Here is a 26560-nt window from a genome sequence, read left to right on the forward strand (position 1 = left end):
GACCAGAATACCCCGGGAGGGTCTGGAATATTCCACCCTTCATGTACAAAGAACTCTGCTTGAATACCTGAATTCATGAGTGGGTCATAGAAGACCCGGCTTTGCCCATTAGGTATCTGTGCTAATTGGCAAATCGAGCAAGTTATCTGTAGCAACAGTAGGCCAATGAGATCATGTTTGATCAGAACTTCAGCTCCATCTAGCTGCCTTTGTCCAACGTCCCTTGATACACTTTTAAAAGAAACTTAGAGTACCCAATTCATATTTTCCAATTAAGGGGCAATTTAGTATGGCCAACCCACCTACCCAGCACATCTTTGGGTTGTGGGGGCGGAACCATGGGGAAAATGTGCAAACTCCACATGGACAGTGACCCAGACCCGGAATCGAACCTGGGACCTCGGCACCATGATGCAGCAGTGCTAACCACTGCGCCACCGTGCTGCCTTTTTGATAAACTTAAAACAACAACAAAAATTGATCTCAGCCTGAGAAAGTTCAATTAACCCAACATCCATCAACTTTAAGGGAGAGTTCTGGATTTCCATTGCTCTTTGTGAGAAGAAACACTTTCTAATTTCACTCCTAAAAGGCCCAATTCAAATGTGTACCATGCTCTGGAATCCCTATCTGGTGAAAATAGTTTCTCTGTATGTACCCTATCAAATCCCATAATCATTTTTGCACAGATTATACGGTTTTCTATATTCAATTTTATCTTATTTATCATATTAGTGTCAACACGCTATCAGAAGAACATTACTTGAGCCAATGCTTCAATGTTGTGTCAATACATTTCTTTTATAACTCCCTTAATTACAATGACATTGGGATAACTGCTTGCTTTTCATTTCATAGAATTTACAGTGCAGAAGGAGGCCATTCGGCACATCGAGTCTGCACCGGCTCTTAGAAAGAGCACCCTACCCAAGGTCAACACCTCCACCCTATCCCCATAACCCAGTAACCACACCCAACACTAAGGGCAATTTTGGACACTATGGGCAATTTTAGCATGGCCAATCCACCTAACCTGCACATCTTTGGACTGTGGGAGGAAACCGGAGCACCCGGAAGGAACCCACGCACACACGGGGAGAATGTGCAGACTCCGCACAGACAGTGACCCAAGCCGGGAATCGAACCCGGGACCCTGGAGCTGTGAAGCAATTGTGCTATCCACAATGCTACCGTGCTGCCCTTTCTCCTAATGAATGAAATGAAAATCGCTTATTGTCACAAGTAGGCTTCAAATGAAGTTACTGTGAAAAGCCCCTAGTCGCCACATCCAGCGCCTGTTCGGGAAGGCCGGTCCGGGAATTGAACCGTGCTGCTGGCCTGCCTGGGTCTGCTTTAAAAGCCAGCTCTTTAGCCCTGTGCTAAACCAGCCCCATATAATGGTGTCATGGGTTTTTTAATATCAGTTAAAGCAGCAGTCAGGTTTTAATTTCTCATTCAAAGTGCACAACCCAAATTTGGAAGGACAGAATAATTTTGCATGGAAAGTAAATTTCACATGCCCACCATTTGACTTAACTGAAGTACCGTTGAAAATAAACAGTACAGAATGAACGTCTGAAAACTTGACATGCACTTTAATACGACCATTCTGATTTATAGGCGTGGTCAATATTATAGAATAGACATATTGCTCTCCTTTAGGGGCCTTACAAATAGAGGTCTCTCACATAGCATAGGATAAATAAGTGGGTAATTTTTTTCCGGCGATGTTGGTTGGGATATTGGGAAAACTGCATATTTTTCTCCTAATAGGGTCATGGGCTATTTTACATTCAATTGAGCTGGCAGTTTTAGTTTCTCACTCAAAGGACTGTGCCTCTGGCCATACCCGTGAATCGTGTTTGTAGCCTGCTGATTTAACATATATTAGTCAAAAATATGCCAAGTGACATTTTCTGCTGGAGTAGAATAGAAACTGTATGAAAAATAAATTATACGATTGCCCCATGACCTCAACAACTATACCTATATTGTGATGTGATGTGAGAGGAAACCTATTCACATAAAGAGTGGTTCACTTCTGAAATGCACTACTTGGAAGTGTGGTGGAGGCAGGTTCAATTGAGGCATTCAAGAGGGCATTAGATGATTATTTGAATGGACACAATGTACGGGGGGTAGGGGGAAAAGGCAGGGAAATGGCACTAAGCCACGATGCTCGTTTGGAGAGCTGGTGCAGACATGATGGGCCAAATGGCCTCCTTCTGCACCATAACAATTCGGTGAATAGCAAACATGAGTTATCCAAAATCAATGGTCTAACCGCAATCATTTGGATGTGGCCAACTAAATACCACAAGCGTGATGAAAACATCAGAGGTGAACTGTAAAAGCCTGCTACATTTGGGACAAGTTCCCAAGATACTGGGTGCCTTAATTCTTGACAAATCATAGATGGTTATGCACTTTGGCAGGAAAAATGGAGGAATGGACTGTTTTCTAAATGGAAAAATGCTGAGGAAATCAGAAGGACAAAGTTAGAAAGGCAAATACAACGTTAGCATTCATGTTGAGAGGGCGAGAATACAAGAGAAGAGATGTACTTTTGAGGCTGTATACGGCTCTAATCAGACCCCATTTAGAGTATTGTAAGCAGTTTGGGGCCCGAAGGAAGGATGTCCTGGCCTTGGAAAGGCTCCAGAGGAGGTTCACAAGAATGATCCTTGGAATGAAGAGCTTGTCATATGAGATACGGTTGAGGACTGAGTCTGTACTCTATGGAGTTTAGAAGGATGAGGGGGGATCATACTTAAATTTACAGGATACGGAGAGGCCTGGATAGAGTGGATGTGGGAGAGGATGTTTCCACTAGTAGGAAAAACTAGAACCCAAAGGCACAGCCTCAGACTGATGGGACAATCCTTTAAAACAGAGATGAGGAAGGAATTTCTTCAGCCAGTGGATGGTGAATCTGTGGAACTCATTGCCGCAGAAGGCCGTGGAGGCCAAATCACTGAGTGTCTTTAAGACAGAGATAGATAGGTTCTTGATTAATAAGGGAATCTGGGGTTAAGGGAAGAAGGCAAGAGAATGGGGATGAGAAACAAATCAGCCATGATTAAATGGCGGAGCTTCGATGGGTCGAATGTCCTAATTCTGCTCCTATGACTTATGATCTTATGGCCCTGTTAATCAGCTAAGGAACTTGGATCTATTGTTGGTTCCATAAATCACCCAGCTTATTTTCCACCATGTGCTTGCATTTATCTTCCTTTGCGCAGCAACCACCGTCTGGTCTCTTTGCAAGTGAGGAGGAACTGCATTTAAACCGTAAAAAGGAAATTTCAGGTAGTAAGATAGAAAATGCTGCAGGGGCTGATTAATGGGCAGGATGCTTGGACCTGTGGGCGAGGTGGCTTGCGGCAGGCGAGAGAAATAGCTGCGGGTTAAGGAAGGTCAACGCCAGTGTTGGAAGGGAAGCAGCAACCCTCTTGGGAAGGGAAGTGGCAGCCTCGGAGGTGGAAGTTCAGGGAGCGGCACATGGGAAAGGTAGCCAGGGCCCGAGGCAGGAAATCGACTGCTCCCGTGGCATATTAGCAGAGGTCATTCAGGGTCGTGTGGACAAGGCTCAGTAAGTGGAAAATGATTTGGAAGATGCTCCACTAGCATCAGTTGTTTCTCCAGTTGTCTAAAGATGGCGCACTGCCTTCATTCAAAACAACTGTGAAGAATATTGTGCTTTATTCAGTATTTTAAAAAAAATTTATTCCTTCAAAATGTTTACATAAAAGTTTAATGCTGACAGGGAGCCATCAATTAATTCAATGTATTGAGACAACTAAAGTAATGATAGTCAATGTTTTAAGTTTGATTTTGTGCTGTTAGACTCAGCAATTTCACTGGATTAATTTGCCTGAGTGTGGCCATTGTACACATGGTGGAAATGTGCAATAAAAACAAAAACTAATTCAAGGAGGTGGATAACTTTCCTACCCTTCCTCGATCCTGTTACAACTACTTTTAATATTCATCTCTTATGTAGACGATTAAAGTAAATTTAGGGGTGAACAACCTACTTAAACCGACAGTAATGACACACCTAAATTCTGAGGTAGTTGGGTTGTAGAATGTCTGGCATTTGTAAAAATTAAATCATCCTAATTTCGCAACACATGAAAAATGCTCATTTTTTCCAAATGATTGGCTACCACATCAAAAATGATGTTCTTCATTTTCTTTTATAAATTTAGAGTACCAAATATTTTTTTCCAAATTAAGGGACAATTTAGCATGGCCAATCCACCTAACCTGCACATCTTTGGGTTGTGGGGGTGAAACCCACACAGACACGGGGAGAACGTGCAAACTCCACACGGACAGTGACCGAGGGCCGGGATTCGAACCCGGGTCCTCAGCACCATAGGCAGCAATGCTAACCACTGTGCCACGTGCCGCCTGATGTTCTTCATTTTCAAGGGACATAAATCACTTAGCAATAACCCTCACGAGGACCATGGGGAATCACTCATCAATCTCCCTGTTGGGCCCGTGGAGCACGTGTTCTCATAGCAATGAGCGGAGGCCCGTCCAGCTGCGGCTCGTTACCAAGCCCTTTAAATACCAGCCCAGACCAGGAGTCCTGGGCTGGCACACTTGTTTAGCGCACCATGGGTGCGGCTTTACTTTTGAGTCTGAAATGTAATTAGTTAAGCCTTCATCTTCTTGTCTCGTCTCTTGGATTAACTAGACTGGCGATGAGGAGCAAGAACAGGAATGTGGACAGCCCTGCTCGAAAAAAAGCCAATACTTCTGGTAAAGAAGTGGATGAAGAGAACCTAGAAATGCCATTATTTGGGAAAATTGAGCCGCATGATGCGAGTGTGGGAAATTGACTCCAGTTTGGCGAAATAATGCTCTATTTCTTTCGTGTGAATTGCTTTGAAGGTGACGATCGCCAAAAGCTTGTGGACTGCTTGTGGAGCCCCCACATTCGACATCATTAAAAGTCCGACTTACCCGGCAGCCCCGGACACAAAAACATTTAACAAGCTGGTAGAATTATTGGCAAACCGCCAAGACCCAAGAACATCGGTAAGTCTCCAGTGCTACTGGTTTAATACAGCCAGATGAATCCCTGGAGAACCTGTAATGGAGTTCCTGACCAGGCTCAGGAAACTGGCTGAATACTGAGTAAGGGTTGTTCCTGCCAGAGATGCTGCCAGAGGAACAAACTGGTATGCGGGATAAACAATGGCGTAATACAGAGAAAACTGCTTGTAGAACCAACTCCTGACCTCAAAAGAGCCAAATAACTGGGAAACCTGGAAAATGCCAATGAAGGAGACCAAGAACTCCAAGATTCAATGGACTGCAGTGTGCTCAATGTCAGACGTCCCTAGTATAGGAAAACCAGGCTCCCGGTAGAAATCAACTCCGCGCCCCACCCACCAGCCGTTCACCACTCAGCCACAGCATGCAAGAATATGCACCAAAGGCCGCAGACTCCCTGAAATGTTAGAGAATCTTCTCCAAAAGAGTTCGGGGAACAGTCACAAGTGTACTGTACCTGTGGCCAAAGGATACGCCCAAGACAAGGCTGTCAGAGTCGTCATGATGTGGAGATGCCGGCGTTGGACTGGGGTGAGCACAGTAAGAAGTCTTACAACACCAGGTTAAAGTCCAACAGGTTTGTTTCAAACACGAGCTTTCGGAGCGCAGCTCCTTCTTCAGGTGACTGGAGAGTCGTCAGTATGCGTATCGCCCAGGCCGTAAGCCGAATCCCCCTCAGACCCGGGCCTTGCAAATCCATCGGCCTGAACAGGATGGACTGATGAAGCTGAACTGCATCACCATCCCGTAAAGTTGCCCATATCAGGGCAGCACGGTGGCGCACTGCTGCCTCATGGCGCCGAGATCCCTGGTTCGATCCCAGCTCTGGGTCACTGTCCGTGTGGAGTTTACACATTCTCCCCATGTCTGTGTGGGTTTCACCCCCACAACCCAAAGGTGTGCAGGCTAGGTGGATTGGCCACGCTAAATTGCCCTTGATTGGAAAAAATGAATTGGGAACTCTAAATTTAAAAAGGTAAAGTTGCCCTTATCAAAATTAAACCCCAGATCAATGGTCACCCCTTGGAAATGGAAGTGAATGGAAGCATTCATGTGGAAATGAACTGCACAATATCCTGTGCTGACTTAGCAGATGTCTGCTGGAATAGCAGTCAGGATAGTACAACTGCTCTCATTGAGTTTGGGCCAACAGGAAGAGGTAAAGCTAGAGGTCCTGCTCCTAATTTCTAACTAGTGTGCGTACACCAGTCTGCCAACATTCACTTTTGAACTGCATCGGAAGACTAAGTACTTGGTCATTCGGCACATAGGTGAACTCCTTCAAAATGGAAGAAAAGAAGACTGGAAATTCTTGTATTGTTCCATTGGATCTGTTACAGAAATTATTGCACATCTTCAACAAAAGATCACGGCCAGGGTTTTCCAATCCTGCCGCCCCGAGACCGTAAATTCCCGCCAGAAGTCCATGGACCTTTCGATGGTCCGTCAAATTTGTTTGCCCCCTGATTGGCTGCAAACCAATAACCACTCAGGAAGTCAAAACACTCCAATTCATGAAGGAGCGGAAAGCTAGTCAGAAGATTCACCACACCAGTGACTACTGGTTTCATGAATAAATTTCACTCGTAACTTTCTTATTCAATTTATTTTAAAACTAGCACCTGCTCGAACAATGCACTTGTGCTAAATGTTAGAAAGTAATTTGTCGCTCTCCCAAGAGATAAAACAAGATGTACAGGTGAATAAAAATTAAATTAAAAGGAAGCAGATGCTTTAAATATTTACTGAGAAACCAAAAGAAAAAGGAAGATTAATGAACAAAAACTTGGTGCCGGTAGACAGGATAAAAGTATCGATTACGATCTATCTCACTGGTCCCAGTATATATACGCATTACACACTCCGGACATTAGACACAATTTACAGACATAACAGTGACCATTGTGAAATGGTCATTCTGATTTGGAGAAGTTAATATCCTGGCAGAACTTTTTCATTCTACACAGTCTATGATTTTACCTTCCACATTGCTGGACTGATTTGGGTAACCTTCATTCGGCATGTACATGGAAGGACAGCCAGGAATATCTAGGGGAAAGAGAAAGCATTGCTGGTTAGACTGAAGTTCTGCAGTTACACAAGTATATCACAAGCCTGAGTAACCTTAAACCGGATCTACTTTAACAGATTGATCAATACATTGAGTCTCAAAGACAACTTTATGGTAGCTATTAATCCACAGCAGTATAGACGTAGCATCAAAACCAGCAAATGGATAATCTATTAACACAAAACAGTATAAATAAGGTACAAAAAGTGTGAGGTGTAAATTGCATTGTATTCTAAAAGGGTATAATTCCACCCTATTATTGAGCTTCATAATAATGAGACCATTTGAGGTTTATGTTACTACAAAGCATCATTCAGTTCTTCTTCTTCCTTGGCGATCACTTGCTAACGAGTATGAATGTCTACCATAGGTATCCGTGTTTACTAGTCTTGGGTTCTGGGTTTTCCATGTGCGTGGGTTCCCTTTGTTTTTAGTGCTCGAGACCGAGACACCCTTTCTAAATGGTGCCGCGATCTCTGCTGGTCAGTGTGATGACATGGGACACACCTCCAGCATTTTTCTAATCAAAGTGCTGGAAAATAAGACACAAAGAGTCAGCTGTGCAGCTGGCATCTCGCCTGATCCAGCACTTTGAAAAAAGAATGGAAAATTCCGCCCACGCCAGTGTTCGCAGAATGCAGAGAGTGTTCTCCCAGATTCCTGGAGCCGATGATCTGGTTTTGTGGGTAATCTAAATTCATATATCAAATAAAAACTGGAACTAAACAAGACAATGGCCAGGATTTTCAGCCCTTCCCACTGGCGGAACCGTCTGGTCACTCCAAAGGTGACCCACCCAAGATGGGTTCCCCGGCAACGCCGTTGACGAGCAACGCAAATGACCATTGACTTTGGCGGGACTGGACCTTCCCATCGGCAACCAATGGTGAGCTGCCTCTGCTGTTGGAACCTCGCCGGGGATGGGGGGTGCACAAAATCCAGGGCAATATCAGTAATGGTGACCATGAAACTTCCGATGTGTTGGCACAGCCACCCTGTTCACCAATGCCCATTGAGGAAGGAAAATCTGCCATCCTTACATTATCTAGTCTATTTGTGACTTCAGACATGCACCAACACAGTGGGCTCTCAATGACCCAGCGAGCCATTAGTTGTACTCAAGAATAAGCTCTCAACTACCACCAAAGGCAACTCGGAATGGACAATAACTACTGGCCTTACCAGCAACATTCAGGTCCTGCGAAATTAAAAGAAAAGTGTCATAAGTGAAAAAATACACTTTTGGATAACTCAGTCATTTAGTCTAACAAATTTGATTGAATTTTTCGAGGTGAGTAGGTGCGTAAATGAAGGCAGTGCAATTGATGTAGTAGTCTACGGACTACAGTGAGGCTTTTAACAAGGTCCTTGGTCCTGGTCAGATGGACAGAAAATGGCAAATAGAATTTAACCCTGAAAATTGTGAGGTGATGCATTTTTAAAGGACTAATAATGCACGGGAAAACACAATGAGCAATAGGACCCATGGAGATACAGAGGACCAGAGGGACTTTGGGGGTGCATGTCCATAGATCCCTGAAAGCAACAGGACAGGTAGATATGGTAGTTAAGAAGGTGTATGGGATACTGTAAAACACTCATAAGGCCACAGCTAGAGTACTCTGTGCAGTTTTGGTTGCCACACTATAGGAAGGATGTGACTGTACTAGAAAAGGTGCAGAGGAGGTTCATCTGGATGTTGTCTGGGCTGGAGCGTATCAGCAATGAAGAGAGGCTGGTTAGGCTGGGGTTGTTCCCAGAGCAGAGAAGGGCGAGGGGGCCATAACTGAGATATACAACATTATGAGGGAATGGATAGGGCAGATAGAAATAAACTTTTACTCTTAGTAGAGGGGCAATAACCAGGGAAATAGATTTAAGATAAAGGGCAGGAGGTTGAGGGGATTTGAGGAACAACCTTTTCACCTAGAGGACATCTGGAACTCACTGCCTGTTAGGATGGCAGCGGCAGGAACCCTCAACATTTAAGAAGCATTTAGATGTGCACTTGAAACTCCATTGCAGACAAGGCTATGGACCAAGTGCAGGAAAATGGGATTAGAATAGATAGGTGCTTGATGGCTGGCACAGACATGATGGGCAGAAGGGCCTCTCTCTGTATTGTATAACTCTGATTATTTGATATGTTTTACGAGTCCAGAGAGGAGCTTTGACCACCAACAATGCATATTGGAAACATGTGAGCATTTCTGAACTATAAAATAAATAATCAGAAAATCATTTTTAGCATTCGCCCCATTTTTACAATATGCTCTAATTCTGCTGGCTTGGCCAGCAGTTATTGTTCATCTCAAATTGCCCTTGAGAAGGTGGTGGTGGGCAGCCTCCTTCAACCACTGCAGCCCATGGGGTGTAGGTACACCCACAGTGCTGTTAAGGAAGGAGTTCCAGAATTGCGTGGATCTGTAAAATCACTCTATATGTATTTCCCATCCAATTTAATCTTTTTCCTCATCGGCTCCTGAAGGCAGTGATACACGCGGGTAAAATGTTACCATCGCCAAGGGAGTCATCTTGATGTCAGAACTTGGAAAGTGAATGTTGATGGGCGGTTTGCAGGTTGGACAAGCATACATTGGAACCATACTGATCTCATCTAATACTCACATCTCCAAGTGCTCCAGTGGTCTGCAAATGGACATGAAGCTTAATAACCACTTATTTAAATATCGCAGTCACTCAGCAGTGATTAAGATCAGACTGCTGGTGCACATCTACTGCTGCTCCCGACTGACATCAGCTTTTTCTTTTTTTTAAATAAATTTAGATTACCCAATTAATTTTTTCCAATTAAGGGGCAATTTAGCGTGGCCAATCCACCTAACCTGCACATCTTTGGGTTGTGGGGGCGAAACCCACGCAAACACGGGGAGAATGTGCAAACTCCACACGGACAGTGACCCAGAGCCGGGATCGAACCTGAGATTGTGGCGCTGTGAGGCAGCAATGCTAAACACTGCGCCCCCATGCTGCCAGACATCAGCTTTTTCAGCAGTGAACACACCTAGGACCTTGCAAGTCTTGAGGCTCAGTTACACTAGGGGAGGCAGTGGCGTAGTGGTATAGTCACCAGTTAATAATCCAGATAATCTGGGGACCTGGTAGATGGTGAAATTTGAATCCAATTAAAAATCTGGAATTTAAAGTCTAACGATAACTATGAAACCACTACCGATTGTCGTAAAAAAAAACCCATCTGGCTCACTAAAGGAAATCTACCGTTCACACCCAGTCTGGTTACATGTGATTCAGAACTACAGAAATGTTAGCGACTCTATTATTATAGAATTTACAGTGCAGAAGGAGGCCATTCGGCCCATCAAATCCGCACCAGATCTTGGAAAGAGCACCCCACTTAAGCGCAGACCTCCAACCCATCCCCGTAACCCAATAACCCCACCTAACCTTTTGTGGACACTAAGGGCAATTTAGCATGGCCAATCCACCTAACCTGCAGATCTTTGGACTGTGGGAGGAAACCGGAGCACCTGGAGGAAATCCGCGCAGACACGGGGAGAACGTGCAGACTCCGCACAGACAGTGACCCAAGCCGGGAATTGAACCTGGGACCCTGGAGCTGTGAAGCAACTTTGCTAACCACTGTGCTACTGTGCTACCTTAAATGCCCTCTGAAATGGCTTACCTCTGTTCAAGGGCAATTAGGGATGGGCAACAAATGCTGGCCCTGCCTCACCCCATGGTCGAATAAAAAACAAACTTACTTGCCCCATACTCCCCATCTGAGCCGTTTGGGGAATCTGAATGCACGCCGATTAACAACATAAATCCCTGTAGTCGTCAAACGGTTAATCAAGTTGCAAAAATTGCCGAGTCTCTCCCAGCTAAAGCTGGTGCATAAACAGTTCATGTATCCATAAACCCAGACCATAAAAGGGAATCTATTCAATGCAAAGAGTTCGCACAAAAGGAAATTCCCCTCCAACAGTTTTTCATTCAGAATGACTTTTCCACTAAAGGCACAACACTGACCACAAATCGGAAAAAAAAAAATCAAACATCTGCAAGATTTCAGAGAGAGTTTGTAGATCATTGCAATAAATAATGTGTACTGAAGTATAATTATAGGGCACTAGTTTAGTCGTCACACAACTGTCCCATCAATCCTTTTCAACTGCAAGTCTGGGGGAGTTCCATTTGCACGATTCACTCATTTTACTCGGGATTGTCGTGCAGGTTTCACCATCCCCTGACTTCGTACGGTAATAAAATCTGATAATATTTCAATTTGGAAAGATGAAGGGGGCTGGAGAAATACTCTCAGAAACGTTTTTTTAAATAAAACGTACAGGAACATTAATCAGAAAATGCAAGTCCAAACTTTTCCAGCTTGAAAGCCAACTTGCCTCGCCACCACATATTCTTGGGTGACAATATCAGAAAGTGTTCAGGGCCTGATGCACAGGGCTAGATATCCTGATCGAGAAATAAATGATACTCAAAATGGAGAACATGCCAGAACCTGGTGGTAAGCTCTCTCTCTCTTTGTGATGTGAACCCATTACCAGTTCATTTATGTCATCGCTTTAAACACTCGCATGAGCCACCTCAGCTCTATTATCACGTTTATGGAGCAGGGTTGCATGGAAACCAACGTATATCCAAACATCCAATCAAGTCAGAAATCGGCAGAACTTTCATGGCACGGTAGAGGAAGGTTAGGAGGCGATGGTGCTGATAATTTCTCACTACCATTGGAATGCTAGTCTGATAGCATGTTCCTGCCTCTGACAACCACATGCGGTTTCCTTCACGCTCAGGTCATGCCTGAATCCCCTTTTGTCCCCTGGAATGCCAGCATGATGGATGGGAATCATCCCACATGCTACATTTCTATCTTTGGTATATAGTTTCAACATGCCCTTAATATCTGGGAAGACTATGGTCCCTGGCACAAGTTGGTGGGGACGGGGGCGATCAGAGATTATCTTGCATGATCCTGAGGGGAAGCTTTTTAAAATTCATTCATGGTATGCGAGCTTCGCTGGCTGGGCTATTATTTATTGCCTGTCCCGAATTATCCTTGAAGTGAGGCCATTTCAGGGAGCATCTATCCACATTGCTGCAGTTCTGGAGTCACATGTAGGCCAGATCGGGTAAGGGGTAAAATTTATTGACTTCAACACCATAATTCCAGCCAAGCTCATATCAAAGCTCCAAAACCTAGGACTTGGCTCCCCAGTCTGTAACTGTTCCTCGACTTTCTGACCCACAGACCACAATCAGTAAGAATGAACAACACCTCCTCCACAATAGTCCTCAATACTGGGGGCCCGCAAGGCTGCGTACATAGCCCCCTACTCTACTCCCTGTACACACACGACTGTGTGGCAAACTTTGGTTCCGACCATAGTGGGCCGGATCTTGAATAACGACGAGTCAGAATACAGGAGGGAGATAGAGAACCTAGTGGAGTAGCGACAATAATCTCTCCCTCAATGCCAGCAAAACTAAAGAGCTGGTCATTGACATCAGGAAGCAAAGTACTGTACACACCCCTGTCAGCATCAACGGGGCCGAGGTGGAGATGGTCAGCCGTTTCAAATTCGTGGGGTGCACATCTCCAAAAATCTGTCCTGGTCCACCCATGTCAACGCTCCCACCAAAAAAGCACAACAGCGCCTATACTTCCTCAGGAAACTAAGGAAATTCGGCATGTCCACATGAACTCTTACAACTTTTACAGATGCACCATAGAAAGCATCCTATCTGGCTGCATCACAGCCTAGCATGGCAACTGCTTGGCCCAGGACCGCCAGAAACTTCAGAGTCGTGAACACAGCCCAGTCCATCACACGAACCTGCCTCCCATCCATTGACTCTATCTACACCTCCTACTGCCCATGGAAAGCGGGAAACATAATCAAAGCCCCTCCCACCTGGTTTATTCTCTCTTCCAACTTCTTCCATCGGGCAGGAGATACAGAAGTCTGAGGACACGCATGAACAGACTCAAAAACAGCTTCTTCCCCGCTGTTACCAGACTCCTAAATGACCCTCTTATGGACTGACCTCATTAACACTACACCCCTGTACGCTTCATCCGATGCCGGTGCTTATGTAGTTACATTGAATACCTTGTGTTGCCCTATTATGCATTTTCTTTTATTCCTTTTTCTTCCCATGTACTGAATGATCTGTTGAGCTGCTCGCAGAAAAATACTTTTCACTGTACCTCGGTACACGTGACAATAAACAAATCCAATCCAATCCAAGGACATTATTGCACCAGATGGGTTTTTACGACCATCCACAATGGTTCATGGTTATCATCAGGTTTTTCATTTCAGATTTTTTGTGGATTGAAATTTCGGAATCTGCTGTGGTGGGATTCGAACCGATTCCCCAGAACATTGCTAGTCCAGTGACAATACCGCTACACCACCGCTGTTGCGAGAATTCCAGCAGAATGTTCCAGAGGTTATGATGGGCCACTCATAGCTGAAGGAACAACTGTCTGCCCATACGTCCCACCCCTGCTTGACACTGGGGGGAGGGGGGATAATAGTGTGACAAATCGACCCTTTATGTTTCAATGCCTGTTGCACAAACCTTGGGAGAACATTTTTATCCTTCTGGTTTTATTGCTCCCTTACTCAGCAGCAGTAACTTCTGTTGAGTGTCTGTGAGTGCATTAATTAGTAAATGCAAATTAAGCAAAGGAGAGCCATTACCAACCTGACTTGAACTGTATAGTTCACTGTATTAGTCCACTGTCCACTGTATTAGTGGGCAGCACTGTAGCATAGTGGTTAGCACAAATGTTTCACAACTCCAGGATCCCAGGTTCGATTCCCGGCTTGGGTCACTGTCTGTGTGGAGTCTGCACGTTCTCCCCGTATGTGCATGGGTTTCCTCCGGGTGCTCCGGTTTCCTCCCATAGTCCAAAGATGTGCAGGTTAGGTGGATTGGCCATGCTAAATTGCCCTTAGGGTCCAAATTGCCCTTAGTGTTAGGTGGTGTTACTGGGTTATGGGGATAGGGTGGAGGTATGGGCTTGGGTAGGGTGCGCTTTCCAAGAGCTGGTGCAGACTCGATGGGCTGAATGGCCTCCTTCTGCACTGTAAAATCTATGAAATCTATGTATCGCACCAGTTATCACAATCACAGGATCAAAATCTTGGAACTACCTTTCTAACAGCACTGCGGGTGTACCAAAGCCCGGTTGACTGCAGCGGTTTATGAAGGCAGCTCACTGCCACCTTGTCAAGAATAATTAGGGGTGAGCAATAAATACTGGTCTTGATAGTGATGCCCACATCTCATGAATGAATTAAAGCACCCACCAATGTGAATGTATGTCTGTGAGCATTGTCAGAACGTCGCACTGCAGAGGACACTAACGCCTCCTCAAAACCTAATATCTCTCAGGATGCCTGGTAACAAAGGCCATTGGGATGTGCCCAGGATTGGCAACCCTGCCCCCTTTGATTTTCATCTCTAGCCCTGTTGCTCATCTGGCATCAGCTGCATCAACACTGACCAGGAAGGGAGGTGAAATCTTTATTCGTATGGATTGTCTTCCTTTCTTTCCCTAATGAAAATCTGTTAGTATCCTTCATGATGTTCCTCATCCAAACTCTTCATACCACGATCGTGCAGCAGTACTGAAATTGGCTTTCGTTTCTCTAGGCTAAGGAAGGAAAAATCAACCTGAGGTCCATGTCCCTGATTGCTATCCAGTGATCTTTTGCACAAAAGGTGAAAGGGGCTTGAGTTCCGCTGTGATGCCTCACATAGAATTTTCATAGAATTTACAGTGCAGAAGGAGGCCATTCGGCCCATCGAGTCTGCACCGGCTCCTGGAAAGAGCACCCTACCCAAGGTTAACACCTCCACCTTATGCCCATAACCCAGTAACCCCACCCAGCACTAAGGGCAATTTTGGACACTAAGGGCAATGTATCATGTCCAATCCACCTAACCTGCACATCTTTGGACTGTGGGAGGAAACCGGAGCACCCGGAGGAAACCCACGCACACACGGGGAGGATGTGCAGACTCCGCACAGACAGTGACCCAAGCCGGAATCGAACCTGGGATCCTGGAGCTGTGAAGCGATTGTGCTATCCACAATGCTACCGTGCTGCCCTCACGAGAGTGGATACCCTCTGGACACCCACTCTCTAGTCTCATGTATATAGAATGGCTGCCAGCTGTAGGACCGGGTCCCACCAAAAGTCAGCACCTTCTGGAGAGAATCGGAGCAAACGAAGGCCAAAAAAACAATTGTTAATTTAAAAAGGAAAAATCACAGCACATGAACTCCACTGGGCTGTTGCTGAACTAACATCTGGCCGAGGCTTTTTGGCAGCTGAGCTGTTTAGCACAGTCTCCAGTTACACTGGGCATGCTCACTTCACCCTGATGAAGTCATGTGCCCTTATAGAGGAAATGTCTGGCGAAACACTACACCGCAGAGATTCCAGCTGGGAATTCAAGTCTTTCAGCCCTCCATTTTATGAATGAAATGCTGCTGCCTCCATTCACAGAAAAACAAGCTCCTACTGGCAGGTCCCAGAGGAGGGGCAGTCATTGAAGGCAGTGTTGCAAAAGAGCTCAGTAGAGTCAATAAGTGCTGCAAGCTTCCATTACCTGAAGGGTATCCACAAATAGGCAGCCTGTTAACAGGCTTTCTAATTAAAGTGGCCTCACTAATTTGGCAGAAAACAATGGTGTACAGTGCCGTAAAAGGTGAAAGAATACAAAGGAAAATTAAACCACAATCTGTCAACAAGTATAAAGTGGATTATATTTAAACCATAAACCTGGAGGCTTAGCGGAGAGCTACCAACATATGGATTTGAAGTCTACTGCTTTTGAGTACCTAAGATAGAAATCAAACCAGAGCCACATTTCCCCAAATTATGAGGAAAGATAACACAGAATTCTGAAAACAAAGAGCGGCACGGTAGCACAGTAGTTAGCATTGTTGCTTCACAGCTCCAGGGTCTAAGGTTCGATTCCCGGCTTGAGTCACTGTCTGTGAGGAGTCTGCACGTTCGCCCTGTGTCTGCGTGGGTTTTCTCCAGGTGCTCCAGGTTCCTTCCGCAGTCCAAAGATGTGCAACTTAGGTGGATTGGCCATGCTGAATTGCGCTTAATGTCCAAAAAGGTTAGGTGAGGTTACTAGGTTATGGGTAGGGTGGAGGTTTTGGCTTAAGAAGGGTGCTCTTTCCAAGGGTTGGTGTAGACTTGATGGGCTGAATGGCCTCCTTCTGCACTGTAAAAATCTATGAAATAATACAGATAAAAAGGAAACAGGTACAGGTCGCCATCTATCGGCCGCGTCGCGCCAGAAAGGCGGGGGGGGGGGGGGGGGGAGAGGTCTCCCAGGGGATCAGACGCCCCCAGGTTCTAGTCTTCTGGACAAGGGGCACCCTGGCACAGCTGATGTCAGCCTGGCATCCTGACAGTGTCACCTGGATGCCAGGCTGGCACTGCCAAGGTGTTCAGGTGGCATCGCCCGCTGTCAGTTGTCCTGGGGATCTGGCCCAGGGGGGTGTCCTGTGGGGGTACAGGGATGCCTGAGGACTCTATTATAATGAGTTGAGGCTTTGGGGGAGGGGGTTGCTTCGGTGATCAAGAGCTCTGGTGAACGGAGCACCTCAAGTGCAGAAAACGAGACTAAGCGCGGTCTTGTTGGGGCATTCCCTCCTGAGGCCCCGTATCTATCTGAATTGGCGTTCAATAGTGTGGTGTTTCTTGGTGCTCTGAGCGCTGGGAAACACCCGGTTAAGCACGATCGCTACGGGTTTCTGTTCCCATTTGGATACATTGCGTCCACAGAATGTAACATCCTGCCAGCTAGCTACTCAGCAATTCAGCAGAGCTGGGCTAATGACTTCACAGGTTACAAGAGCACAGTTGGAATTTTTTATGGCAGCAGAACTTTCAGATTACAGTGTCGGCTTGCTTTTTGCTAATCTATGAACAAAACGGACTCAGCATATCAGACTGCGCGAGGCACTGTTGAAGAAAGTCTTAAAAGTGGCTGTGATGTGGGGCTCTTTTTCCAATGAAGGGGCAATTTAGCATGGCCAATCCACCTAACGTGCACATCTTTAGATTGTGGGGGTGAAACCCACGCAGACACAGGGAGAATGTGCAAACTCCACACAGACAATGACCCGGGGCTGGGATCGAACCTGGGTCCTCAGCACCGTAGTTCTAACCATCGCGCCACTGTGCCGCCCGGCTGTGACATGATTGCTGATGGTGTTTTGTGTCATCTGAAGTCAGCTACATTTAACTCTTTTGTCACGACGCTGCATTATCAGCAATGACAGATACTGGGAAAATCACTCGCCCCAAAATTCCCCTGGGTTCAAATCTGTTTTCAATTCTGGTTGCCACACTACCAGAAGGATGTGGAGGCTTTAGAGAGGGTGCAGAAGAGATTTGCCATGATGTTGCCTGGTATGGAGGGCATTATCTATACGGAGAGGTTGAATAAACTTGGTTTGTTCTCATTGGAACAAAGGAGGTTGAGGGGCGACCTGATAGAGATCTACAAGATTATGAGGGGCATAGACAGAGTGGATAGTCAGACACTTTTTCCCAGGGTAGAGAGGTCAATTACTGGGGGGCATAGGTTTGAGGTGCGAGGGGCAAGGTTTAGAGGAAATGTACGAGGTAGGTTTTTTTACACAGAGGGTAGTGGGTGCCTGGAACTCACTGCCGGATGTGGTGGTGGAAGCAGGGACGATAGTGACGTTTAAGGGGCATCTTGACAAATACATGAGTAGGATGGGAATAGAGGGATAAGGACCCCGGAAGTGCAGAAGATTTTAGTTTGGATGGGCAGCATGGTCGGCGCAGGCTTGGAGGGCCGAAGGGCCTGTTCCTGTGCTGTACTTTTTGTTCTTTGTTCCAATTCTTGTGTGTGCACAATGCAGCACACTTTGCTACCCAGGATTATATATTGGTAGAATTAGGGTCCACTTTGCTGATTTCTGAGTACGTGGCAACTGTAAGACACATCTTTTTTAAAAGCACAATTCTCTGTTCAGTGGGGTGCAAGGTGGCACAGTGGTTAGCACTGCTGCCCTCCTTACAGCACCAGGTACCCGGTTTTGATTATGACCTTGGGTGACTGCCCATGTGGGGTTTGCACTCTCCCCCAGTGTCTGTGTGGGTTTCCTCCGGATGTTCCAGTTTCTTCCCACAGTCCAAAAATGTGCAGGTTAGGTGGATTGGCCATGCTAAATTGCCCCTTAATGTCCAAAAGGTTAGGTGGGGTTATGGGGATAGGGCGGGGTGCGGGCCTGGGTGGGCTGTTCTTTCAGAGGGCCTGTGTAGACTTGATGGGCTGAATGGCCTCCTTCTGCACTGTAGGGATTTTATGATTCTAATAGCCTTCCCTCTCTGAAATTCTGGGCCTAACGTTTTCAATAAAATTGGTGGTTTGGGACAGGCTCAATGCTGGGCCAGGCTAGGGTACATAGAACATAGAACAGTACAGCACAGAACAGGCCCTTCGGCCCTCGATGTTGTGCCGAGCAATGATCACCCTACTTAAACCCACGTAACCCGTATCCCAACAATCCCCCCATTAACCTTACACTACGGGCAATTTAGCATGGCCAATCCACCTAACCCGCACATCTTTGGACTGTGGGAGGAAACCGGAGCACCCGGAGGAAACCCACGCACACACGGGGAGGACGTGCAGACTCCACACAGACAGTGACCCAGCCGGGAATCGAACCTGGGACCCTGGAGCTGTGAAGCATTGATGCTAACCACCATGCTACCGTGAGGCCCCAAGGTAGATGTGGAGCCCTTCCCTCCCGCACTATACTTTCAGTGGTGTAATCAGAATTTCTGGGTTGCTTCAACCATCAGCTTTGGCTCAGTGACGGCACTAACACCTCAGACTCAGGTCGTGACTTCAAGCAGTCATAACATCAGGGCCTTGAGCATATCATCTACGTTAATGTGCCAGTATAGTACTGTGCGAGACACTGTGTGTTGGGTGAGATATTGGGCTGTGATGCTGTCTGCCCTCACTCCGGTGAACATCAATGCTCTGATGGCACTACGGTTCAGGGGCCTGGTGCCCTGTTCAATATTTATTCCTTGCCCAATATCACTAATACATAGATTATCTGGTCGATTGTCTCATTCTGGGAACTCTCAGTGTGCAAACTGGCTGCCGAGTTATCCTACAATATAACAAAAACTTACATTTATATAGCATTTTTAACACAATGAAATGTCCCACGGCCACCTCAGGAGGTATCACGTCAGGTGACCAAATGTTTGGTCAATGATGTAGGTTCCAAGGAGCATCTTGAAGGCCAACGGTCAGGTAGAGAGGCAGAGAGGTGTAGGGAGTGAATTCAAGAACCTGGGGTCCAGGCAACTGAAGGCACGGCCACCGATGGTGAGCAATTATATTTGGGAACGCACAAGAGGCCAGAGTGGGAGGAATGCAGGTTTCACAGGACTGGAGGAGATCACAGAGGTAAGGAGGGACAAGGCTTTGGAGGGATTCAAAGAGGATGCGAATTTCAAAGCCAAGACATAGCTTGACTGGGAGGCAATGCAAGTCAGCAAGCAAAGAAGTGAAGGGGAATGGGACTCGGTGCAAACTAAGACACAGGCAGCTGGGTTTGGATGAGCTCAAGCTGACAGAGAGTAGAATGTGGGGGGCTAACCAGGATTGCTTTGGAATAGTCACTACTTAATTGGCTGTCAAGCACCTTGAAACACAAATGCTTAAAAAATATATCGGCCAAAACACATGCTGGCGTCCATTTCACACCAGATCTTGCAGTTCACAAAGTGATTGAAGCTGAGGTGTTTGGAATTATGATATAATTTAAATCCCTTATTAGGGCAAGAGGTGTGGGCGGCATGGTGGAACAGTGGTTAGCACTGCTGCCTCACGGCACTGAGGACCCGGGTTCGATCCCAGCCCCGGGTCATTGTCCGTGTGGAGTTTGCATATTCTCTCCGTGCCTGCGTGTGTCTCACCTCCACAGCCCAAAGATGTGCAGGGTAGGTGGATTGGCCACGCTAAATTGCCCCTTAATTGGGGGAAAAAATGAATTGGGTACTTGGAATTTAAAAAAATAATAATAATAATTAGGGTGAGAGGCGAGATGCACTATGGCATCTTATGGCAACACCTCCATATGCTCTTCTGGGTCCCACACAATAACCTTGGGCCTCTCCTAGCCCGATGTTCTTATCTTTTGCCCGGTACTAATACAAAGATTATCTGGTAAATTGTCTCATTGCCGTTCTTCTGCTCTCTGATTTTAACAGCTGGCAGGAAATAAACAGCTGGCATGTAAATAAGCACAACCTCTAAAATTAACAGAGCTTCCTTGCCACCATTCCCACATGGACCAGCTGCTCACTTTGCCAAAAACAGCCATCATGCCCTCAGATAAGGGCATGACTGGTTTGAAATGGAGTTCCATATTGAGGGACACAGGACCAGTTCGGACCTGTACCAGTCATTTCCATGAAAGTGACACTTGGGACATGACTGGTCTGAACTAGTCTTGTGTACCTCAATATGGGGCTCCAGTTAGGAACACTTGGATGTAGCTCCAGAGGGAGTCTGGCAGAGGCAACAAACCCCACGGTGGCTTTTCTTTTTTTTTTTTAATAATTTTTATTGAAATTTTTTTACAGAAAATATTAAAATATAACATACAATAATATGCAACAAACTACCCCATAACAACCGTAACACCCCCCAAACCGTATCAACACACGTATCCCATCCCCCCACCCCCAACAAGAGAACTTAACCATAAATTAAAATTAAATAAATAAAATTTAAATAAAATAAACAAACATAGTCATCGTTTGTGCTAAACCAGCCCCTCATGTTCTAAAAGCAGGTAACAACAGGTTCAACTCCCAACACTGACACTTATTAACGTAGCTCCATTGGGAAGTAGACTGCACAGTTCTTCTAACCATGCCCTACAGTTACACTTACATTGCACAAATACACAAGGTACAATTTTCTGCAAAGCTGTTTTCTCAAATGAACTATAGACTGCAGCACAAACTCACTTTTTTGACTATTTTTTTAAAGTTCTCCTCATCCGGACTGAAGGCCTCAATCAGCACTGGGGATTATTCTTGGAAACTTGCCCCAGTGGACATTTTTCACACAAGTTAGAAATATTATTATTCAACAATGGAGGGAGGAATCCCAAATAAACCTGATGTGGTCAGTGCACAAATATCCACGTATGCACAATTTCCAACACGGAGCCACGAGATAATAAATCCGGGGTGAAAACCCCTGGGAACTGCCAGAGTACAATATAATCCACCCAAATCTCTGGTGGTGATATTTTCAAATGGATCACTTGAGGTACTTTCATGTCAGTCCGAATTTGGGTTCACGCCAGTGAAAATGATCAACAGGCTAGATGCCAGATTGCCTCTTTTTTGCTAGTGGTGTGCACAACGGCATTTCTGCCTGTTGGATTCTAAATAAAGTGCACACATGTAAAATATTGACCTGTCGATGAAAAGCAATTGTGTGGAAATCTCTCTTTGAGACCATCTAATGGGATTGAAAGGAATGCTTAAGGGACTGCCTCTAATCAGTCCTCACACTGACTTCAGGGTACAATGCTGGACTTCTGAATGGTCGAGAAAACATTATAAAAGGCTTCAAGCAGGGTAGCCTGGACTCTCAACTTTATTTTGAGTGTGGATTTAGTTTCACAGCAACACTGGTTTGGATACATTCTTATATAATTGAGCAGAAAATAATTCCGGGCCTTAATTTAAAAATTAAAAAAAAATTTTTTTTTAGAGTAACCAATTATTTGTTTTTCCAATTAAGGGGCAATTTAGCTTAGCCAATCCACCGAACCTGAACATCAGTGGGTTATGGGGGGTGAAACCCAAGCAAACATGGGGAGAATGTGCGAACTCCACATGGACAGTGACCCAAGGCCAGGTTTCGAACCTGGGTCCTCAGTGCCGCAGTCCCTGTGCTAACCACTGCGCCGTGTGCCACCCCAATTCGGGGCCTTAATTAAGGGCAAATATACAAACTGCTACCCTCATCTTCATTCTTCAGCAAGCTTTCTAATCCTCATTTTTTTTTTAAAATAACTATAATTTCATAGAATCATAGAATTTACAGTGCACAAGGAGGCCATTCGGCCCATCGAGTCTGCACCGGCCCTTGGAAAGAGCACCCTACTTAAGTCCACACCTTCACCCTATCCCACCTAACCTTATGGACACTAAGGGCAATTTATCACAGCCAATCCACCTAACCTGCACATCTTTGGACTGTGGGAGGAAACCAGAGCACCGGAGGAAACCCACGCAACACACAGGGAGAACGTGCAAACTCCACACAGACAGTGACCCAAGCCGGGAATCGAACCTGGGACCCTGGAGCTTGAATCAACAGTGCTAACCACAGTGCTACCATGCTGCCCCAATGGTTTTGAGTCAACCTCATCCCCACTTGGGTTCCCTGCGACTAGACTTGAAAAAGGCTTGCATTTATGTAGCGCCTTTCACAACTTCAGGCTGTTCCAAAGCCCTTTCACGGCCGATAACACATTTTTGAGGTGTAGTCACTGTTGTAATTTAGCATCCCTCCATTTGAGGGGTCTTTGCTTTCCATTGGCACAAGAAATATTTCCACACACACTACAAATGCCAAATTCAGCCAGTTATTGCCTTGTGACCCCTTCCTCCTCATCAACTGCACTTAACATGGAGTGGTTTTATGTTTTGCTATCAAAACACTACACCCACTTGATAAAAGTTATCTTCTTACCTGGGTCATACGCATAATCTGGAGGTTCTTGCTTGATGAGCATGGAGTGCGGGAAACGGTGGGTGCTGCCACTGTTGATTGGGTTTCCCTGCTCGTACATTGGGTCGTGATACTCTTGCTTGTAACTTTGCTGTGGGTACGGCACACAGGGCTCAGACATTTGCCGCTGGTATCCCAGAGGTGCTTCCCTGTTCATGCCCTGCGAGGAAGGGAAATGGTGGCAAAGTTCCAAAGGCTGTTGTTGAAATTGCGAGCTGAGGACAAATGATAGGTCGATTATTAAATAAAAGGACAACGGCTAACTTTAGGGACTATTGCCTGCCCCTGTCCCTTACCACCCAAGGAAATTGACCGTAGGACCCTAGTGGTTGCTTTCAATATCGTTCCATGACCTTGACTCACATTCCTGGCAAACTCCTAGGACCATATGTCCTCATACACAGGTTTCATTCTTTGCTATAATTGCCTCCAAATTTATCTTTTAAATGTTATTCAAAATATGAACTTGATTATCTTGACAAAAACAAAAGTCCAGAAGTGTCATGCGAACATAAAGTCAGGAGTAAGCAAAGACTATTCAGCCAATCAAACCTATTCCATCCGGAGCCCATTATTTGTTCATAGACTATTTCCCTCCGACACCACCTTGATCCGCAACTTCTTTGCCTGTCTTTGAGTTATGGAATCAAGGCCATTAATTGAAGTCAAAATATGGATCAGCCATGGTCTAAGTGGATATTGGACAGACTAAAGGGGCTGACTGGCCCGCTCCTGCTGCTATGTTAAGGATCACAAATTTATTTTTCCTAAATTGCCTAAAAAATATCAAGCATTACAAAAATGAGAAATAGTGTAAAAACATCTATTCGATCAAACATGTCCCATACTGATATGGTGCGACAATACCACCAGACCCTTCTGGGCAAAGAGTCAGGAAGCAAGTTATGTGTTATATTTGGAGGATTCCTGTACAGGCTGAGATTATTCATGAAGGCTCCGCCTTCTCAATTTTGCCCCTCGTCTGAGGTGTGGTGATCCTCAGGTTAAATCACCACCAGTCAGCTCTCCTATAGGAGCCTATAGTCATCTGGGACTATGGCGACTTTACTTATAATAAAGCACACACAAGAGGAACAATTATCTTTTTGCAGGTGTATATGATCAGTACGAAACATTTATTGGGCTATCTTTTAAAGTGTTGTAATGCTCTGACATGTCTATTGTGATCCTAAAAAGGCTACTCTGGAGGTTTAAAAAAAAATAAATTTAGTGTACCCAATTCATTTTTTTTTCCAAATTAAGGGGCAATTTAGCGTGTTCAATCCACCTATCCTGCGCATCTTTGGGTTGTGGGGGCGAAACCCACGCAAACACGGGGAGAATGTGCAAACTCCACACGGACAGTGATCCAGAGCCAGGATCGAACCTGGGACCTCGGCGCTGTGAGGCAGCAGGGCTAACCCACTGTGCCACCGTGCTGCCCTACTCTTGAGGTTTTAATGGACCAAAGTCAGGGTGGTGTTGAACTTATTGCTCAGCTACCCATTCTGGAGCTGCTGTTATGCCAGAGCCAGATAGAGTCAGCATGAAAAGCTTTTCATCTCTCACTCCTATTACTCTTCAATTAAAGCCATGATGTGGAGATGCCGGCGTTGGACTGGGGTGAGCACAGTAAGAAGTCTTACAACACCAGGTTAAAGTACCTCTCCATTCACCTGAAGAAGGAGCTGCGCTCCGAAAGCTCGTGTTTGAAACAAACCTGTTGGACTTTAACCTGGTGTTGTAAGACTTCTTACTGTCTTCAATTAAAGAACAAGTTTGACCCGAGAAACTGACAGGAGAAACCTCAGGTTTTCCTCAAGAGATAGGGCACCTCTGTTTTCTCTAGATTTTGTTTTTATTCATTTACGGGGTGTGATCATCGCTGGCTAGGCCAGTATTTATTGCCCAGCCCCAGCTGCCCTTCAGAAAATGGTGGTGAGTTGGCTTCTTGAACCGGTGTAGTCCCTGAGGTGTGCCGTTAGGGAGGGAGCTCCAGGATTTGGACCCAGTGACAGAGAAGGAACAGTGATATATTTCCAAGTCAGGATAGTGAGTGGTTTGGATGGGAACTTCCAAGTGGTGGGGGTTCCCAGGTATCTGCTGCTCTGGTTCTTCTAGATGGAAGTGGTTGTGGCTTTGGAAGATGCTACCGAAGGAACCTTGGCGAGTTCCTGCAGCACAACTTGTAGATGGTACACACTGCTGCGATTGTGCGTCATTGGTGCAGGAGTGAATGTTTATGGAAGGGGTGGCAATAAAGTGGGCTGGATGGTGTCAAGTTTCTTGAGTGTTGCTGCATCTGTACTCATCCAGGCAAGTCAAAAGTATTCCATTACACTCCTGATTTCTGCCTTGTAGATGGTGGACAGACTTGGGGGTGGGGGGGGCGGGGGCGGTCAGGTGGTGAGTTACTCGCTGCAGGATTCCTAGCCTTTGACCTGCTCTGGTAGCCAGACAGCTAGTCCAGTTCAATTTCTGGTCAATGGTAACCCCCAGGATGTTGCTAGTTGGAGATTCAGTGATGGTAATGCCATTGAATGTGAAGGGGTGACGGTTAGATCCTCTCTTGTTGGATATGGCCATTGCATGGCACTTGTGTGGCACACATGTTACTTGCCACTTGTCAGCCCAAGCCTGGATATTGTCCAGGTCTTTCTGCATTCGGGCATGACCTGCTTCAGTATCTCAGGAGTCGCGAATGGTGCTGAACATTATGCACTCATCAGCGAACATTCCCACTTCTGACCTTATGATGGGAGAAAGGTCATTGATGAAGCAGCTGAAGATAGTTGGGCCTACAACACAACCCTGCGGAACACCGGCAGTGATGTCCTGGAGTTGAGATGATTGACCTCCAACCACCACAACCATCTCCCTTTGTGCCAGGTATGACTCCAACCAGTGGAGAGTTTTCCCCCCCGACTCCCATTGACTCCAGTTTAGCTAGGGTTCCTTGATGCAATACTCGATCAAATGTATCTTGATGTCAAGGGCAGTCACTCATACCTCACCTCTGGCATTCAGCTCTTTTGTCCATGTTTGAACCAAGGCTGTAATGAGGTTGGGAGTCGAGTGACTCTGGCGGAACCCAAACTGAATGTCTGTGAGCAGGTTATTGCTGAGCAAGTGCCGCTTGATAACACTGCTGATGGCCCCTTCCATCACTTTACTGATGATCGAGAGTAGATTGATGATAAAGCATTCCAAATAATAACCAAGGAAATACTGGGCAAAGGGGACACAGGACATGTCAACCTGGGAGCAGTGGAAGAGTTCCAGTATAGATTTAAATTTAACATAATCCAGGCACTTCCAAATTTAAAGAATACAACTTTTTTTGAGTTTGAAACAAAAACTTAGCCAGGTGCTGCAAAATAATAGGATCAGACACGTTTTATATTGGCAATTCCGAACTTAACTCAAATACATACTACCTCTAATGATTACTATTGGATTCACTTCATAATGCTTTGAGTTAAAATAGACGTTACATCAAATTATGACTAAGTACAATACAATGAATGGCACCATGGTAATGGAATGCAAGTCAACAGC

The 26560-nt window shown here is 45.6% G+C and overlaps 1 protein-coding gene across 3 annotated transcripts in view; it reads right to left on the reverse strand.

The window, feature by feature from the left end:
• Nucleotides 1–26560, reverse strand: part of etv4 (ETS variant transcription factor 4) — a 104081-nt gene that overhangs the window by 28788 nt on the left and 48733 nt on the right. For all 3 annotated transcript variants that reach the window (XM_038779429.1, XM_038779431.1, XM_038779430.1), the window contains 2 exons: nt 22964–23217; nt 7051–7119 (listed from right to left, as the gene is read on the reverse strand). In XM_038779429.1, the coding sequence (XP_038635357.1) occupies nt 7051–7119; nt 22964–23217 (323 nt within the window). The remainder of the gene's footprint in view (nt 1–7050; nt 7120–22963; nt 23218–26560) is intronic.

Source organism: Scyliorhinus canicula, chromosome 19 (genome assembly GCF_902713615.1).
Source record: "Scyliorhinus canicula chromosome 19, sScyCan1.1, whole genome shotgun sequence".
In the NCBI taxonomy this organism is placed as follows: domain Eukaryota; kingdom Metazoa; phylum Chordata; class Chondrichthyes; order Carcharhiniformes; family Scyliorhinidae; genus Scyliorhinus; species Scyliorhinus canicula.